At 38.7% G+C, this 19,249-nt stretch overlaps 1 protein-coding gene across 24 annotated transcripts in view; it reads right to left on the reverse strand.

The window, feature by feature from the left end:
• Positions 1–19,249, reverse strand: part of COBL (cordon-bleu WH2 repeat protein) — a 174,509-nt gene that overhangs the window by 68,357 nt on the left and 86,903 nt on the right. For all 24 annotated transcript variants that reach the window (XM_071736761.1, XM_071736759.1, XM_071736760.1 and 21 more), the window contains one exon: positions 9,132–9,326. In XM_071736761.1, the coding sequence (XP_071592862.1) occupies positions 9,132–9,326 (195 nt within the window). The remainder of the gene's footprint in view (positions 1–9,131; positions 9,327–19,249) is intronic.

The following is a 19,249-nucleotide window of genomic DNA, read 5'->3' on the forward strand; positions in this document are numbered from 1 at the left end:
ATCTTGAGAATGCTTTCAACAGCTACTGCTCAGAGAAAGGAACTAGAGTGCTATCCTTAGACAAAGGAAATAAAGTGCATTCCTTATCTATGTTATTGCACAAGGCTGATGTTCACTATTTGCCTAGTGGGCAACCTTAAACTGTGAAAAATGGAAAGCAAAGTTGAACCTTTTTACCACCCTTGGAGAACAGTAGGCAATTCCCTGCCCTGGCCAAGGAGTAAAGTAGTGTTTATGGCAGTATGGCAAAATAAATTATTTTTTATATGTCTATATGTGTAAAGGAAAAAGATTTAATTCAAAAACTTTCAACATTTATAGATATGCATAAATGAAGTAAAAATCTAAATACATTTCAGACAAAAGAATAAAAGCCCCAAAGAAATGCATACTAAAAGTCAAACAGAAAGTTTAATAGTACACCAAGAACAGCCTAGTACATCCCAAATAAGTAATTCCTACATTAATATGATGTGAAATTAAAAAAAACAAAAACCAAACCAGATACAATCTCCATTTTTAATGGCTTTATCTATGAACAATCTATCTATTTGTATTAACACACAGAGACAGACTCAGCTACTCTTTGATCTTACCAGAATACTGCCTCATGCCAATTGTGCAACAAGTTCCCAGTCTCCTGATCTGGCATCATACAGCACTACAGTGTGCACTCAAGTACCTTTCAAACTCTAGTACAAAAACTAGGAAGAGAACAGGTCCACTACCTCTCTGTTATTTCAAGGAATCTTGAAATAAGTATTAGGTTTTTTTCTTAAACCATACATTTTTTACTATCTGCTGACTTCTTAAATAAAAAAGAAAAAATAAAAGCTTATAAAAGAAATATACTTTTATGATTACTTTATGTAAGCATAATATTCTTCACTTATGCTTACAAAATTTGATCACCTGAGGAGATTCTGGCAAAAGAGCATCTTAATAAAGATTCCATACCCCATCCTCATCACAAAAATGCTGTTGAGAGATACTGCAAATTGCCCGAGAGTTATAACAACTCTGCCACCAAAACTAGAGAAGATCATAGCTAGCTCTCATAACAGGCACCACTCACATTTCAGTCTGCTGCCTTCCACAAAAAGAACACCAAACTAGAACAAACTAGGAAGGTGTACCAGTGCAGTCATTCAATTCCTTTTAATCAACATTCTTAAAAAACTGTAAGTCAACGAAGTATTTCCCTCCCTCCTTCAGAACAAATCTTGCTTTCATATTTTCTGGGAACTCAGAAAAACCTGAGAATTGACCTAGAAGATGCAATATTTTGAAGAAGTAAATGACACATTTTGAAAAACAGCTTTTTCCTACAATAAAAACTGATTCATTGCATCCTTCCTCAGAACACTGGAAAAGTATCTGCTATTCTCCATGGAGACTTCTGGATGCTACAAAGAAAAAAAATAATAAAAACAAAACCAACCCCCCAAAGTTAAACAAAAATAAATACACAGAACACTTAAGGAAATGTGTCATAAGAGAAAGGTTGAGAAGACCTCACCCAGAAGACCTCTGAGTCAAAAGAAACCTCCCTTCCTCTCTAAAAGATGATAATAAAAACATGCACTCCTATCTTGTTGACTTCTGGTAGACATTTCTGCTTAGATGTAACCTATGAAAGGGAGATATCTAATCTGAACCCATCAACCCTTTTTCTGAATGCTGAGCTGCTTATTAAAACAGATTAAAACAGATGGTCTCCACTGCTCATTATCTTTCACCTTCAACATACGTACATAAGAAAATACATGGCAAAAGATAAGAAAACACCTAAAAGATAAGAAAACACACTATGTGCACTGCTGCAGTACAAAAAACAAGCAATCCCTCCCCCAAGTGTCACTGTAAAAATGCCTACAGAAGTGGAATCAACCATCTAGCTAAATCTAAAGCAATTTGAAACTCTCCCTCGTGGGGCACAGTACTGATCAGAGTGAAGTTTTCACAATCATAAATTACATCAGATGCACAAAGGAAGAGGCAGAAAACAGTAGGCTGGTAAGAGCACAGTGCTTACAGAGATGATCACAGCAGATGCTAATAAAGCAGGTTTTAGACACCAGCCTACAATATATCTCAATTTTGTAGGTGACTGCTGCAGCTGTTCTCATCCAGTTGTGACTCCTCAGTTTCTCTACAATGGCAGTACCTGCTGGCATAATGCCTATCCCATAAAATGATGCTTCTGATAGTCCAAGAAAATTTGTGAGGAAAAAAGGTGGTCATCCACATAAACATAGGTTCTCTCAATATACGTAGCTGTTACTCAAAAGGAAAGCCAACTGCAGGAGTATTGTATTTTGAAATACCAGATTTATCCAAAATACACAGGGACAAAGCAGATTTTAAAAACTTTAACTTACAGGGCACACAGAGCTCTACTGATGGCATCTTTACTGACACAGCTGTGCATACTAGGAACATACCTTCCTCTACACTGTTCTACAGGATCTGTATCCACTGCTTTAGGGCTTAATTTGCAGCCACAGAAAAATACATATTTTGAAAACCTGAGGAGCACAAAAATAACAGTATGATTTTACACAAACAAAGATTATCCTTGGAGTCAGCTAACCACAAACCTGTGGCATTAGATTGAATGTGGCATATGAAGAAGAGTGGTAATTACTTCATGGAAACACGCAAGAAAGTGAAAAAAAACCCCATTGCTTTTCAGGGGGGACATTAGCAGAAAAAATGCTTGCTTTGCTCAGATTGTCATATTAATGATTTCAATTTAAACTCCTTTTGCAACAGAAGGTGATATAGTAAAGAATAATACATCAAGATCACAGTGGCCAGATACTGAGTTGCTGAGCAACCAGACGTAGTTTCTGACATCTTAAAAGTTCAGAAAACGTCAAGCTACAAACTCAGCTTTCTAATTACAGACAGCTGAGATAACCATTTCTAAAAACTTGGCCACTGCTTTAAAATACATTTTACTTCTAAGGAAGATAATGAGTCACATTTCCAAGTTGCTTCCAAGCCCACGACTGTAGCATACACACATACACATGGGAAATTTAAGAACTGAAAATTCCAGGACTGATTCTGGAAATTTGGTTAGGTACATGGTTTCATAATACTTTGAACAAATCCAGTATGTTAATTATGATTTTTATTAATACACTTCCTTCACTTCCTGTCCTTTATTTTTACTACACAGAATCATAGAATCATAGAATTGGCTGGGTTGGAAGGGACCTCAGAGATCATCAAGTCCAACCCTTGATCCACTACTGCTGCAGTTACCAGACCATGGCACTGAGTGCCACATCCAGTCTCTTTTTAAGTATCTCCAGGGATGGAGAATCCACCACTTCCCGGGGCAGCCCATTCCAATGTCTGATCACCCTCTCAGCAAAGAAATTCTTTCTAATGTCCGACCTAAACCTCCCCTGGCACAACTTGAGACCGTGCCCTCTTGTCTTGCTGAGAGTTGCCTGGGAAAAGAGACCAACCCCCCCCCTGGCTCCAGCCTCCTTTCAGGGAGTTGTAGAGAGTGATGAGGTCTCCTCTGAGCCTCCTCTTCTCCAGGCTGAACAGCCCCAGCTCCCTCAGCCTCTCCTCATAGGATCTGTGCTCAAGTCCCTTCACCAGCCTGGTTTCCCTCCTTTGGACCTGCTCCAATAACATGAACGTTATTCTGTGGTTCTTACTGGCAGAATGAATTCCAGTTAAGTTTTCACCACACACTCTGCTTATTTGCAATGCCACTCAAGGCACTTCAGGGTTGCCTGCAGATGGGCACAAATTCAAGATCAGGACATTTCACTTGAGTATTTGCTCCTTATTATCTCTAAACGTGCTTAGGCCCACCAGAGAGGGCCTAAGCTTTCAGTCTCTGGTGTATTCAATTTATAATGGTTTATACGTAAAAGGACGGTGAACAGAAGTACTGTAACACAAATTCTGCTGTGTGAAAGGTATCTCTTAGGAATGAACATGCAATTAAATGGCTATGATGCCTAAACCATTGCCCTGCCAGCTCTGAGGCACTCCTACTAATGATTGCCAGAAGAATCATAACTTTTTCAAGTGCTGTATGCACTGCAACAGGGAAACATATGTTGCTGGAGGATGCTATTTCCAACAGGAGCACAGAAGCTCGTGAAAAGAGGGAAGCGGGGGGGGGAAAGAAAGAGGAAGAAGAAAAACACTGTGTCAGCAATACAAATCATCAATTAAGATGGCAAAAACAGCATTTCCTCTGTATTTCCACATTTTTAATTTCCTTCGATTTGATGAGGCATACAGAAATTACTGAGAATACCTTCTCTTTAAACAAGAAATTTGGGAAATCTTTATTGTTAGGATCTTATTTTCTCTAGGGAAGATATGAAAGTCTCATTTGTATTTGTTCATGTGAAATGATTCTCTTGAAGCTGAACTTGTCATTCAGGCATAAAATTGGTCAAAAATAAACTGGGGAGAAAGAGAGCTTGAGAGCAACGTTCTAAGTAAGCCTGTGACTCTTTTTGGCTGTAATACTTATTCACGTAAGTAAGCCTCTTTAATGAGTAAGTTATTCTTGGTGAGGAAACAACAGTCTTGATAAAACACTGGGAACAAGCTGTCTGCTCTAAAGGTATGACCTTGACCAAGAATGGGGAATCAACAATTGTCCTCAGCTACCCACGTTAGAGATCTAAATTGAGGAACATAAGAAGCAGGGCAAAGCCTGTGGTATGTCACACAAGTTAGTCTATAGCAACATCCAGCAGTCAATACAAGAGTGGACACAAAGCTGAAAATTGTTCTGGTTTATAAGAAGGTTTACAGAACTTTCTGAAACTGTGAGGCCAGTTCCTCACCTGCACTAAAAAGCAATGACACAATCTTTACTTGAACCCACTGTCTTGCCATATGACAACTAAGTTTAAAATCTACAAAACAGATGTCAGGATATTTTATCTGCTATATCACCCTATTAGTACAGGCATGTGACTGGTTAATAACAGGCTGGGATAGGGCTTCTTACAGGTGTGTAAAATGGGAAATGGTTTAAAACTTGAAGGTTTAGCTTAGACATTAGGAAAAAATTCTTTCCTGTGAGGGTGGTGACACGCTGGCACAGGTTGCCTAAGGAAGTTGTGGCTGCTCCCTCCCAGGAAGTGTTCAAGGGCAGGCTGGATGGGGCTTTGAGCAACCTGGTCTGGCGGGAGGTGTCCCTGCCCATGCAAAGGGTTTGGAACTGGATGATCTTTAAGGTCCCTTCCAACCCCAGCTGGTCAATGATTCTATGAAATCCCAGATAGCTCCTTTTACATCTACATATTATATGAAAGTGCTGCTGTTCTGAAAACTGCAGTAGCTGAAATAGCACACAGCTTCTTTATCACAGTCTCCAAGTTGCATTTCCAGCTTCTAGAGTTGACAGCAGAGTTATTACACAGATAAAGGCACTGAAGAGCTCTCTTCTAATTCTGATGTCTACAAAAAGCCTCATGGTTTTATTCTGAATTAACCACTCAATTTCACAGAAAAGGCTATTATAGAAAGTTCCTGAGGCCTTCGTTATCATTTCCCCTCTTTCCAATTTCTGTATTTTCCCATACACACTAAAAAAAATTAAGTAATTATGCTTGTAAACTGATTTGCCAATACACAATACTCTTGACCTCCAAAAGACTCAAATACACAGCTATACAGTTCTTCCAATAAATAAGCCAAACACATTTATCTTTCTTTTAATGAGATCACTGAATAAACCTCTGACGTGTTTAATTCTGTCAGACTTCACAAGTGGCTTTTCTCTTTGTGCTCTATCTACAACAGCAGACTCACAGGTTTTCTCTTACATATTTTGCTATGTGGTACATGCTTTTAAGGGTGGAGACACAATTTACACTATGCATAGTGTAAGATAGCCCCAAATTCTGCTAGTACCTCATCTAAAATGCTCTGGCACAGAACAAAGATTGGCTGAAAAGCAGGTTCAGGTTTTTTCTCATCCCCTATGCTGTTCTGCTCTACTCTCTGCATGATGTGAGCTCCATGTTACAACTGAGGGAAGGAGGGGACCTCACTTCTAAACCAGCCAACTTCTAAATTTCATACTGGAAATGTTACCATGCCCTGGCCTTTTGAAGAATTTATTTTTCAAGTGACTTTGTGTTATTCTAAATAGTGTCACTTGGGAGATGTTTAAAAAACAGGAGGAAAAGTCTCCAGAGAAGAAATCTGTAGACTCCTTTCTTTGACTCTGTATTCCTTTGCAAACTATTCAGTGTACGTTCAGCATAATCTGAAACATTGCTCAATTGTTCTCTGAACAGAAATGAGCATTTTCTTGAGGAGACTAAATATAGTTACAGAGGGAAAACTACCTTTATATAGACATGGGAAACTAATGATGCTGCACTGAGAAGCAATAAAAGTTACTGCAGGGGCCTTACCCTCGAGGAGGTAAATTACTGTAAGCCTCACAGAAACAAAACCTGCAATATGGTAAAATTATATTGCAGTAATCCACCTACCCAAAAAAGTGAGCGGAGTAAAAATCTAACTTTATAGCATAATTTAAAACACTCTGGTCTTCATACACATTGAAATTTCTTATTGCAACCACTAGGCAGGGAGATGAGATATATATACCTAAAGAATCATCTGTGTGGTAAAGAAAATTGAATGCCCTGGGACTTAACAGTGGGTTAAAAAATAACAGACTTACCCAGCTGGAAAGTAAAATTACAGGCATTTGTAACAGCTACAGTATTCTCTTTTCTACACAAGTTTATGAAACCAGAGAGTTAAAAAAGAAAAGACCTTCTGAAAGTTCAGAATACCACCTTTTCTATTTTCTATTAATGTGCCAGCTTCACTGGAGATAAACATGTTCTCCTTTTGCAGGATCTTCCTGTTAGTAACAGTTGCACATAAATAAAGTTTTCTAAACAAACATCTTATCTTTTTATGGAAGGAAGTCCATTAATAAGGAATTGACGCCCTTCCCTGAAAAAAAAAAAAACCCACATCAGTGGTATTTCTTTCCCATAAACTAAAGAAATAAACTTACACCCTGAAAGTTTTTACTCTATTTTCACAGTAAACTGGATAGTCTGCACATAGATAAAACAGAACTGTTTGGGTTTTCTTATAAACAGTTGCTAACTTGCAAACACTGTTGCTAACTTGCCACATAATACTGCATAATTAATCTCTTCCCTGGGAAATTGTGCTTCATTTCAACTGTACTCCCCACATTCTTTTTCAAACTAAAGGGCAGCCTGTGAGTAGCTTTAAGCCTGGGAGCTTCTGAAGCATACTATAACTCTTTAATATTTTGACCTACGCAACCATTTGCAGAAAGCTGTCCTTTTACCCAACAAATGCATCCGAACAAACACTCTGAACTGTGCTCATAATTTGCTGTGCTCCTCATTGGTTTTGTCAGCTATGCTAGACATTTCTATTGCTCAAAATGAACTTTGTCATGGATGCAGCCTCTGATGCAATCTTCATCTGTTTCTCTTCTTCAAAACAGATTTTCCTTTAGACCTTGAGAATATGAAGTATACACTGTATTGTACACTATTTGTGATAAATAAAATAAATCATTTTCTCCCAATGGAGTCAGAAAGCCAGTACTTTGATCTATTTGCAAAAGTGCTGGAAATAGAAAAGTTAACACATTTAAAGAGAGGTTAGCTTCTCAGTGCTTTTGTGTAACAAGATCTAAAATCTCAATGCCACACTACATGGAGATAAGCCTAGGAGAACAGCAGAATAAGCTGCTGTTCACACAGCCAGTGATTACCATACTCATAAACTTAAGTTACAATGCCTTAGTATTTTTGTACAAAATTATCTCATTATCTTAAACACATTAAATGTTTAACTCTGGGGAACACAAGAAACCTCATAAAAATATATAGTAGGAACATCAAAAGAAAATTTTAAAGAAGAAAGTGCACCCAATGTGTCAAGAAAGCATTCTTGGTTTTCTTCAGCTGTGTCTATGAGTACAATTTCAAAGACATATACTCCAATTTTGAAAGATGAAACACAACTGTGTACCAACTATCACACTTTTAGGTATCCTAAGAATGGAAAAATAAGATTCCACAATCCTCTACCAAGAGCGGCAGCAACGTTGATTACACAACGTTTCACTGGAGAGGGCACTTAACCTACGTCTTAATGCAGACAAACAGAAGATCACAGGAAGTGAGAAGTGAGATTGAGCACAAGACCCCTCCTCCTCCATTATACTGAAGTTAAAGATTCCTTCCTGACTCTGTTTTGCACTAATACAGCTCGCTTTCCAAAGTCTGCTACAGAGGTGACAAGCCCTAGGCTTGTACTGTTTCCTTGCATTTTTACTTGGCATCCATATATATCTTTACACACTGACCTTTCCAGTTTACATTTAGAATGTGATACTTTTTATTAATGATGGAACCAGAAATATTAATGTGCTTGCACACATTTGGTAACATACATATCAGAATGTCACCACAAAAACAAGAACAATTTCCTTTTCCCTCAACTCTATTCTTTTCAAAGGATTAGGTCCTCAGAAAGGTTTGCCCCCATTTCTGTTTAATTCTCAATAACTGTATTGCAGAATAGTGACCTTTTTTAAAAGCAAAAGCAGAGCACTGCTTTAAAAGGTCACACAGCACAACTCAGAAAGCAGAGAAGATCTTCTAGTATCCCTCAGCAGCACTGGAATAGGAACACAGACAATAGCTTAACAATGAATCCGGGCAAAACAGCACTCCGAAGATTTTTGTTACCCATTAAATCTATCACCCATTTTCCATGGCTGTCCTGGACAATAAGGATACCTCTCTGATTTTCAGCTTCTCTGCCTTACTTTTTCCTCACCATCCTTCTATTACCATTTTTCTTTTTTTACTCACAAAACTTTTCTGATTTTTAAAGATTCTTGACATTGGAGAAAGCTTGGGGCAGTCTCATGACGACTCAGTAAGTATCTACAAAAACCCAAGACTTCCGATAATTCCCTTTTCTAAGATCAAGAGTTTTGGTGAACTGGAGATAACGCTAGCAGAAAGATCTGTGAATGACTTTATTTCTGAAGATTGAACTGATGGTAGCCAGAACATCAAGCAAAGAAGCCCATTCCGTGGTGTCCCTGTTACCTGTGCTGCTGTCTTTTCTTGCCCAATCACCTCCAAGTTCTGCAGTGCAGGTGCCACAACTGGTGGAGGAGGTGCTCTGCGCTTTTTCACTTCTGGATTTGCTGTCATTCCTGAGATGTTGCCAAGGGACAGTGATGAACCCAGGCTACTGGAACGAGAATTCACCAAAGGGGAATTTGGTGCTGTGGAAAAACCCTGTAAATGGATGAACATCTTGGATTAACATCACTTTAAAAATAATGGAAAAGAAAGAAGAAAAACAAGACACATCTGGTTACTGTTTAAACAATGATATGAATAATCATATATGTTCCTCTGCCAAACTTGCTGAGTTGCAAACTTTAACTTTTGGAAACTTCTAAAGGTCAACTGGAACAAAGCTTACAGACAATATGAATAAGTTGGGAGGCACAATGAGCACCTAATGCAGTTTAACAGTACTATTGACAGGAACACTACTGCAGCTTATTATTTAAAATATGAGCTTCATCAATACATATCATTATGGTTATCCAAATGCATTTGCAGTTGTATTCAAATTACACCAGTAATACACATTTCTGAAAGCAAGATTTACTCTTAAGTGAAAACATTGTATTAATCACATGATGTCTGTGTCCCAGGCTTGTCTGTTTCATTATCAATCTGCCTGATGCTCCTGAGTCTTCTCCATAGATTTATTCAAGAAAAACTCTGCTACCATCAAACTATTTCCAGTTTACATCCATAATCGAGCATAATAATTTACAGTCTACTGAAAACAACCATTTGACCTGGTCAAAAGAAGTCCTACTGTCCAGCACCCCTCTGGATTTTAACAGGCCCAGATGAAAGGAGAAGCAAAAACTATTTTAGTAATTCCTTCTATTAAGTATTATTTTATTTCTCATGGAAAATTTAATTAAACAAATGGAAAAAGTTTCACTGTTTTCAAATCAAGGCTCTAGTATATTTTATACTAATACACAAACAGAAATACATGAAGTCATATTGTAGTAAACCTACAAATAGGAAAGACTAGGAAGCATGATTGCTTGCAAATGTGAATTTTTATTGTAGTTTTGAGACTTCAGTTCAGCATAATTAATTTTTTGCATCTGCTAATAAAGACCTTGCAAAAACTTTTCCCTCAAAACGTGTGAGTCAGCTTTTGGTATTTTTAATAAAGTGAAGTTTCCATTCTAAGCTGAAGATTTTACTTTTCAATTATGTTATGAGATGGTCACCACTTCTCAGAAATGGCTTCTGTGAAATCACAACCAACCCACTGTGAGCTGAAGTAGGATACCTATTCTGGAAGCACAGGCTGCTGACCATGGTTGATAAATCCTCTTTCTTTTCAAGACAGAAGACACTACCAGACCTGCAGGACTATCCCATTTAGGACATGCTCTCTAGGAGGAACTTTGTCCAAGACCACAGTATATACATATTGGTAGAAACCTCAAGGCCACCACAAATCCCATCACAGTGGTAGTTCTCTGAGCCTAAGTGCTCCAATTTGGAAAGCACTGGAAAACACCTTGCCTCAATTGTACATCTGCTTCATCATTGTGGTGAGTACCTGGAGAGTGTACCCTGCAGTGAATTTGACTTGTGACACAGCATAACTCCTTTCCTCAAGTGCCAAGAACAATCTTGGGTAAAAATTTGAAAACATCGGCAGCAAGCTCAAAAAGAATATTCATTTAATTATTGAACTATTGAGGAAGAACTGATAAAGCATAAAGAGTTAAAAAACACAGGAATGCAAAAAGATCGTGTCCAGTTGCTGCATCCAGTTGGCATCCAGTGACCAGTGGTGTCCCCCAGGGATCAGTACTGGGTCCTATTCAGCATCTTTACTGACAACCTGGCTGAGGGGGTTGAGTCTATCCTCAGTAAATTTGCAGATGGCAGCAAATCTGGGGGGAGTATCAATCTTCTGGAGGGTAGGAAAACGCTGCAGACCTGGACTGGGGCAATGGGCCAAGGCCAACTGGTGTGTAGTTCAACAAGACCAAGTGCAGGGTCCTATGCTCTGGCCACAACAACCCCATGCAGCACTGCGGACTGGAGGAAGAGTGGCTGGAGAGCATTCCAGCAGAGGAGGACCTGGGAGTACTGGTTGGCAACCGGTTGAACATGAGCCAGCAGTGTGCCCAAGTGGCCTGGAAGGCCAATGGCATCCTGGCTTGTGTCAGAATAGTTGTCAACAGGACTATGGATGTAATTCTCCCCCTGTACTCAGCACTGGTGAGGCCTCACTTCAAGAAGGACATTGAGGTGTTGGAGTGGGTCCAGAGGAGAGCAACGAGGCTGGTGAAGGGATTAGGGGGAAAGTCCTATAAGAAGAATCTGAGAGAGAACTGGGGTTGTTTAGCCTGGAGGAGACTTAGGGGGGGATCTTACCACTCTCTACAACTACCTGAAGGGAGGTTGTAGTCAGGTAGAAATTGGTCTCTTCTCCCAGGCAATGAGTGACAGAATAAGAGGGCATGGCCTGAAGCTGCACCAGGGAAGGTTTAGGTTGGGTATCAGAAAGCACTTCCTTATGGAAAGGGTGATCAGGCATTGGAATGGACTGCCCAGTGAAGTGGAGGAGTGACCATCCCTGGAAGTGTTTAAAGAAAGGCTGGATGTGGCACTTAGTGCCACTGTATGGCCAGTGTGGTGGTCTTAGGGCATATGCTGAACATGATGATCTCAGAGGTCTTTTCCAGCCTCAATAATTCTGTGATTCTGTATGCAAAACAGTTTCCTGACTGTTTGGTAAAGTTTAATGTCCTATAGATCCTGTGAAAGCAACTGAAAACACTAAAATATGGATAGCAAACTGATTTGTGTCTTGTCTTGCATTTCCAATGCATGTGGTAACTACCAATGACTTAAAACTATCAGCTGAGCACTTGTTATCTTTTATGTTGCACGCTGCACAGCAAACTTCATCTTGGAACAGGGAATTTAGCACAAACTGGGCATGTTACTAGTCTTCTCTGAATGACTAGAGTTCTGCTGAGGTATAAAGTAGCATTTGCCACATCTTTTTCATCACCAATTTCTCTGAACATGAATACTATCAATAGCTTCTTCAACCTTTTAGCAAAAGAAGAAAAAAGCTTGAAGTGGAAGTTGGAGTTTAAAAGGTTAGGTCTATCTTATGAACAAATATACTCTTTTCTTGGCCCTGTATCTTGGGCAGTGGAAAAAATAATGATCTCAGCTGTAACCTACAAGTGTTCAGTTGTTCCCAGAACATATTGTACCTGCTTCTATGAAATAGTTTGTTTACTCCTGAAGAAATGACAGTGTACACAGGGTGAAATCTGGTCTCCTTGCACATTTATAAAATGATTGAAGAAACTAATTCTAAAGTGTCTTTTACACATATGCTTTTGTGACTGTTTTAATTCTTTGATTTTCCTTGCTGAATAAAATATTTGACAATTTTTGCTAAGAGATTTTAAGATGTATACAAATGATAAAAAAAAAATCCTAGGACTTTTCTCTCAGCATTAAAAATACTGGGTACCAGTGGGAATATAAAATGTATCCAGTTTTAAATTATTATCCTATTCAAAATCCTGTGGCAGAAGAGCTTTTAGAACCTTCTGCAAGGCAACACATTGTGAAGGAACGCAGTGATGAACAACCAAAAAATGTAAAGCTGTTTTTTTTTTTTTTAAAAAGTTTGGATTTCCTAACAGAAGATACAGGGGAAAATGTAATACTTACACAACACTACAAACAGCTTATAATAACAACATTTTAATGAAAGAAAGAAGAAAAAAATGGGAAATTCATTTATGCTTTCTTTTCAAAGTCCCAACCTTTATATCAAGCCCATTATTTACTGAGTGAGCATTTCAAGAATGCTCATTTTAAGACTCTTCCCCTAAAATAAAAACTCACTACAGCTTCCAGGAGGGTCGGATGGAATGGAGACACCTTTAAAGTAGTGATGAGAGCTTTGTCTAACTGTAGGCAGACCTTCAAGCTCTCCCATGTGTGTAGTCCTTTTTATTAGCATTAAGAGGAAAAAAAATGTTGAACACAAACCACTGACACAAGTGTTTTTGGCACGACTCATCTTTTGTTGTGAACCTAATCTTGAGAGACAAGGCCTTACCCAGCTTTTATATTTTACGTAGTGTTAGATGCAGTGCAGGTTCTTTCCAAATCACTGGATTTTGGAGGTTCAGTTTTTAGGCAGGTTAGCAAGGCAATATTAAGAGCATACATTAATTAAACAAACTTGAGGGGACCTGATATGTATATGCCTTTTAGTCAAACCATCTCTCATTTCTTGTTTAATTTATTATCAGTGTATCAATTTCAGTGGGATTACTCCAATTACAGTAGTGTAAGTGAGAGGAAAGCCACGTTCAAGTATTTCAGCAAATGAAGCGAGCTAAAAAAGTCAGCCCTCCTCCTCTGTTCCATTTGACAAACAGGTCAAGGGAAAAAAAATGAAAATTCATACCAGAAAATGAACACACGTGGCAATGAATTAAACAAAGAGCTTTTAAAAGCAACCCCCAACTTGTAAAATCATTGCATTTGGTAGAGCACCAATGTTAGAGCATTTTCATAGAATCATAGAATCAGCTGGGTTGGAAGGGACCTCAGAGATCATCAAGTCCAACCCTTGATCCACTACCGCTGCAGTTACCAGCCCATGGCACTGAGTGCCACATCCAGTCTCTTTTTAAATATCTCCAGGGATGGAGAATCCACCACTTCCCTGGGCAGCCCATTCCAATGCCTGATCACCCTCTCTGTAAAGAAATTCTTTCTAATGTCCAACCTAAACCTCCCCTGGCACAACTTGAGACCGTGCCCTCTTGTCTTGCTGAGAGTTGCCTGGGAAAAGAGACCAACCCCCCCCTGGGTACCCCCTCCTTTCAGGGAGTTGTAGAGAGTGATGAGGTCTCCCCTGAGCCTCCTCTTCTCCAGGCTGAACAGCCCCAGCTCCCTCAGCCTCTCCTCATAGGATCTGTGCTCGAGTCCCTTCACCAGCCTACTTTCCTAGCAGTTCAAACAAAAATTAAGTAATATAAACTAGCAAGAAAGCCCTTTTTTTTTTTTTTTTCTTCTCCCCTGAATTAAGCTAAACCAAAGTGAGCATTAGCACAGGTACACTAGCATAGGTCAGCAATCAAGTTAGACTCTAGTTGAGCAAGGGTCTGGAACATATACTGAACCACAGACTTTCTGGAAGGACAAAGAGGGGGCATTAAAAACTCAGAACTACAAAGGTTCAGAGTAACTTGATGACTTAGTCCCAACCTTCAAAAGACACCATGAAGTCCACTTTATAGAAAGTTCATAAGCTGTGGAACTAAACACAAGCTCTATTAAGAACCTAAAGCAGAGGCCAGTCTGTGTTCAAAGGCTATCAACCTAAAATGAATTTATAAAACATCTTTTGTCCTTTTTCAAGTATGAACATAAGCTGATATCTTGAATACTTCTGAAAATTTTAATGCTACTATTCATAAAATAATGTAAAATTAATCTAGTAAGAGCATACTTCTACTGCTGTGAGAATTTGATGATACAAAAATAATGTGTATAAACATGGAAGTCAGCTTATGTTTGTTTTCAAAAGATATCACTCATACTTAATTCTCCTACCTAAGCACTGTTAGTAGCATTTCCTTGATTTTCTCATGACACTAGGAGGCATTTAAAGGTCAGCAAAGGAAGAGGCTGCAGCTTGCCTGTGAGAGTGATCTGACTTCCTGTTCCCTGTCCACGCCGGTCAATAAAAATTTTTCGAAATGTCAAGTTCTTTTCTTGTGAGGGTGCTACAGCCAAGCCTTTCTTCTGCATCTCTTTGCCAAAACTCACATATTTGAGCTCCCAGTCCTGTTAGGCAATTTCCTTCTGAGAAGTTTTTAAATCAAAGGTAATCAATTGAGCTGTTTTTAAGCACTCAAATTACCAGAAGTGTCAGCAAAATATCAGGGGTTTTATTTTTACCAAAACAGAGATGAAAAATAAGAATAAAAGTATCATTAAGGAAATAATTGCTTTTACAAGTGTACCATGGGTAAATATGAAAGGTTAAATTTACCATGGGTAAAATATGAAAGGTAGACAAATCCATCTATCCAGTGACAGAAATAATATTTATGGACATTTAAACTTCATTAATGCAAACTCTTATTGATTTGTTGAATGACACCATAACTGATTACATCTGGCCATTTAAAACACCAGACAGGTTATGTCAGACTTACTGCACAAATTAAGGTTGGAGGCTACTTCCCTGGACACGATACTGAAATTCCTTATACTAGCACTAAATTCAACAACACCAAAACTGAATTAATACAAGGTCCTGCTTTAAAACCAAAGCATAACACTGTGGCCATGAGATTGAGTGGAGACATAGTTTTTAAAAAAAAAAAAAAAAAAAAAAAGCCAAAATTGTGTCTACTCAGATTTTCCTTTTTAACCAGCCACATTGAATACAGTTTGGGTTTTGTACTCCCTGAAGCACTTGTGATTATGGTACTTCAATGCAGTCTGCAGCCAGAAGGGAAAAAAGTTAACCTTTTCCTGCTCTAAAATGTTCACTTTTATGCAATTTATGTTGTTTTACTATCTTAATGCATTTTGCTATTGGTAGAAAATGATCTGGTCACCCATCACCCAATATTAAAATATTAACTATTAAATTTACACAACAGTTACTTGTACAGGCAGTAGCATGTTGGGTTTTTTATGTCTGGAGAGTAGGCTTTCAAGGTTTTACTGTACAGTTCTGAGTTATACTTTGAAGTCTGTACAACTACAACACCATCTCACGCTTGTTTAAGTCTATTTTAGCATCTATCTTGTGGTCAGGGCCCATTTGGTGGACACCAGAATTTACAAAGCCAGAGTAAGAAATGCCTGAGAATGTTCTTTCTCCCGTGCCCCTGTCAGTTCTCCCTCCCTCACCATGGCCATTCATTCCCATTCCTCTCATTGGTTTAGCAGGGTTTGTTGATCAGAAATCCTAGCAGGGCCAGGTGCAAGGACATCACTTCTCCTTTACAGTCTTTACTTTACAAAGTCTTACTTGATCTCCCAGCACTGACGTGGCATGACTGATCTGTCCCTGCAGTGGCTACTGAAACCTTCCTATGACACAGGTCCACACCATCCACAACCATCTAGTTTTAGTGCTTAACTATCCTTTATCAATGCAGAGTTTTTCCTTGTACCCTAACCATAATTTCCCTCCTTAGAAGTTTACCTGATTATTTCTTGTCCTCAATTACTGTCATGGGATGTAAAGTATCTCTACATCCTTACAGCCAGGAGTGCAACCTTAGTTTCCAGCCCCGATGCATGCTCACATTGCACCTTCCATGGTGTCTAGCCTCTTCCCCAGCAGAAAACCTGGGAACCTCCCAACAAAGGGAAGTAGAGAACTGAAAGCCTCCAGGAGAAAAGCTTTTCAAAACAGACCGAAGAGGTCTGGTTTAAATTCACTGTTGGTGAATTTCTAGGCAGGGAACAAGTGTGGGTATTAACTCAACTTACTGCCCTGGGCAGTACACTGAGGATGAAGAGGGTGCCCAACCACAGAGAGATCCCAGTATTTTAGTTTTTGTGATACTTCTTGTGTGTGAAGCAATAGTCAAAACTCATATTTTTCATTGAAAATCGGATAGATGGATATGAAAAGAATATGGCAAAAATAACAAAAAAGTTGATTACTTTTTTTTCAATAAACAATCAAATATTTTGCTTTCATGTTTATGAATATAAACTTTTTACTCAAATGATTAGTAGAATACCTGAATATAGGCATTCCAGCTAAACATGAACATGTCTGTAAATTCTTGCAAATTTAAAGCAACAGATGCAGTACAACCAAGCCTACCTGCTAATACCAGTATCACCTACTATTACCACCTTTTTCAGTATTCAGCCAATTTGAGATGATAAATTTAATGAGTTCTCCAAATTGAATAAAATACCTTAGCCCATATAAAGCATTGGAATATGGATCTATGATTTCAACATTGTATATATAAAATTGAAACTACTCAGAGACTGTCAAACCATTCATATTTTTTCAAGATTTAATGACAGATGTGATTTGAGAACACAGTGCTTCGAGAACAGAAGGTCTTGAATCATCTCTGACAATTTAAAATTCAATGTATTTAATTTAAATAATTTCTCCTGTTTCCATGTTTCACTCTTCAGATTTTCCCAAGTCATACTACAAATCACACTTAACAAAGCCTTCAACTATTATTGCTACCAAAAATAATTCGTGGCAATCTGAGGGAGTCCCCCTGTAAGAATGAAGAAGACACTCATAGCATCAAGGAGAACGATGACAAGCTAATTTGATTTACATTTGTGAGCTTGTATCATCTCTTTTGCTTAAATGATAGTGTGTTTCATAGTTTTTTAAAAAAGCAACGTCGCAACAGAATCAGCAAAATAAGCCTCTTTGACAGAAGAGGGCAGACACCTTTTCTGAATGGTGGGACAAAAAAAAAGAAGGCAGAGCCATGTCTGAGCAACTCAGAGGAAGGAGCAGGCAGCATGCTACCTGGTGCTAATGAGAAGACTGAAGCATATAATTCAATATTTGAAAGGTGCACATAAATTGTGTCTTCTCCTATTGATCTGGACACCGAATTCATTACAGTAACCAGCAGGCACGTATCCTGTGGACCTTATGAAAAAGAACTTCTAAAAAAGAAGAGAAACGCATCTGCTTTGATTCAGAGCTGTTGGTGTTAACAAGACAGCCTCTACTCAAGGCAATGAAAATACACTTGCTACAAATCCTTCTAATGCATAAAATTTGTGCAGTGTGTCCTGTGACAGATGAAAAATTATTTTGCTGTAAGCTGAAGCTACTTATGCACAAATTAAAGAAACTTAGGTTGGGAAACATTTTTTCTGAACAAACGTAATGGGCAAAGCAAGTGTATGTATGTTCAAAAGAGCAAACTTCAGCTCATAACCACACAATCTGATATGTTTTCCAATTAATACTCCAGACAGTATTCCACTCAATATTCTGCTTTCCATCTGTCATCGTTTAACATGAGGAACTAAAGGAGGGCTTTCAGACTCAGAGGGTTGGAACACAGAGGAAGGGGTCTTTTCCCTCCCATTTCCTGCCCATGCTCTCTAAAGCTCAGGCAGACTGCAGCCCCTCCTCTTTGCTCTACTGCTGTTCCCCTCTGCTCCTTTGCCCCCAGCTCTCCCCCTGCTCTCCAGAGCCCACATCCATCGGGTGCTGGAAAGAGCCATGGATCCCCCTCCTGAGTTGGCCCTGCCACCTGTCCCTGCCAGCATTAAGATTGAGTTGTATATGTATATATATAAATATATATATATATAAATATATATATATATGTATATATTTGTATATATTTGTATTTTTGTTACTTTATCTCTTATGTTATTGCCTTTCTCCCATGCTAGTAAATCTGTCTCCAATTGTTTTCAATTTCCAACATCAAGTCTCCTGTCTTTATTTCCCTTTTATCTTCCCTTTGTGTGTGTAGAGGGGAAATAAAGAGTAATTCTGTCCTTCAGTTTGTGGTCTGCCCAAAATGCTAGGCTGTGACACCATCAATTTCTCAACTCCCAGGAATACCGCTAAAAAGCTGTGAAACATAAAATTATTAGAAAGTATTTCAGCATTGGCATAATCCAGTGACACCCATGAAATAGTCAGAAGCTTCAGTAAGTGTGCACTACAGGTATCTTTGTAAGTGATATACTAAAATCACCATGCAAACAACACGTGCATGGCCTGTCCCTTAAAATGGCACATTAAGGTGACAGGCACATCAAAGAGAAATCATACATATATAGGTACAAGCTTCCAGAATGTGCCTAATTAATTCCTGTCCCTGCACCATTCACCCAATACTATCAGGCTACATGATAGCTGTCCTAACTTGAGCATAAGTTTTTTAATTTCTGGATGACGGATGCCTTTGGATTACCCTAAGTACTCTTGCATTTGTTTTGGATATGTAAACCCTAGTGAGACAAACCCACCATTAACATAGCATTGAAGATATTTCTGCATCAGGTATTTTCTATGCTATTTAGTTTAATGGAAAGGCTACTGTCTGCCATTTGGGTGTGAGGTGGGAGTG

The sequence above is a fragment of the Heliangelus exortis genome, chromosome 2, assembly GCF_036169615.1.
Source record: "Heliangelus exortis chromosome 2, bHelExo1.hap1, whole genome shotgun sequence".
Classification (NCBI taxonomy): Eukaryota; Metazoa; Chordata; class Aves; order Apodiformes; family Trochilidae; genus Heliangelus; species Heliangelus exortis.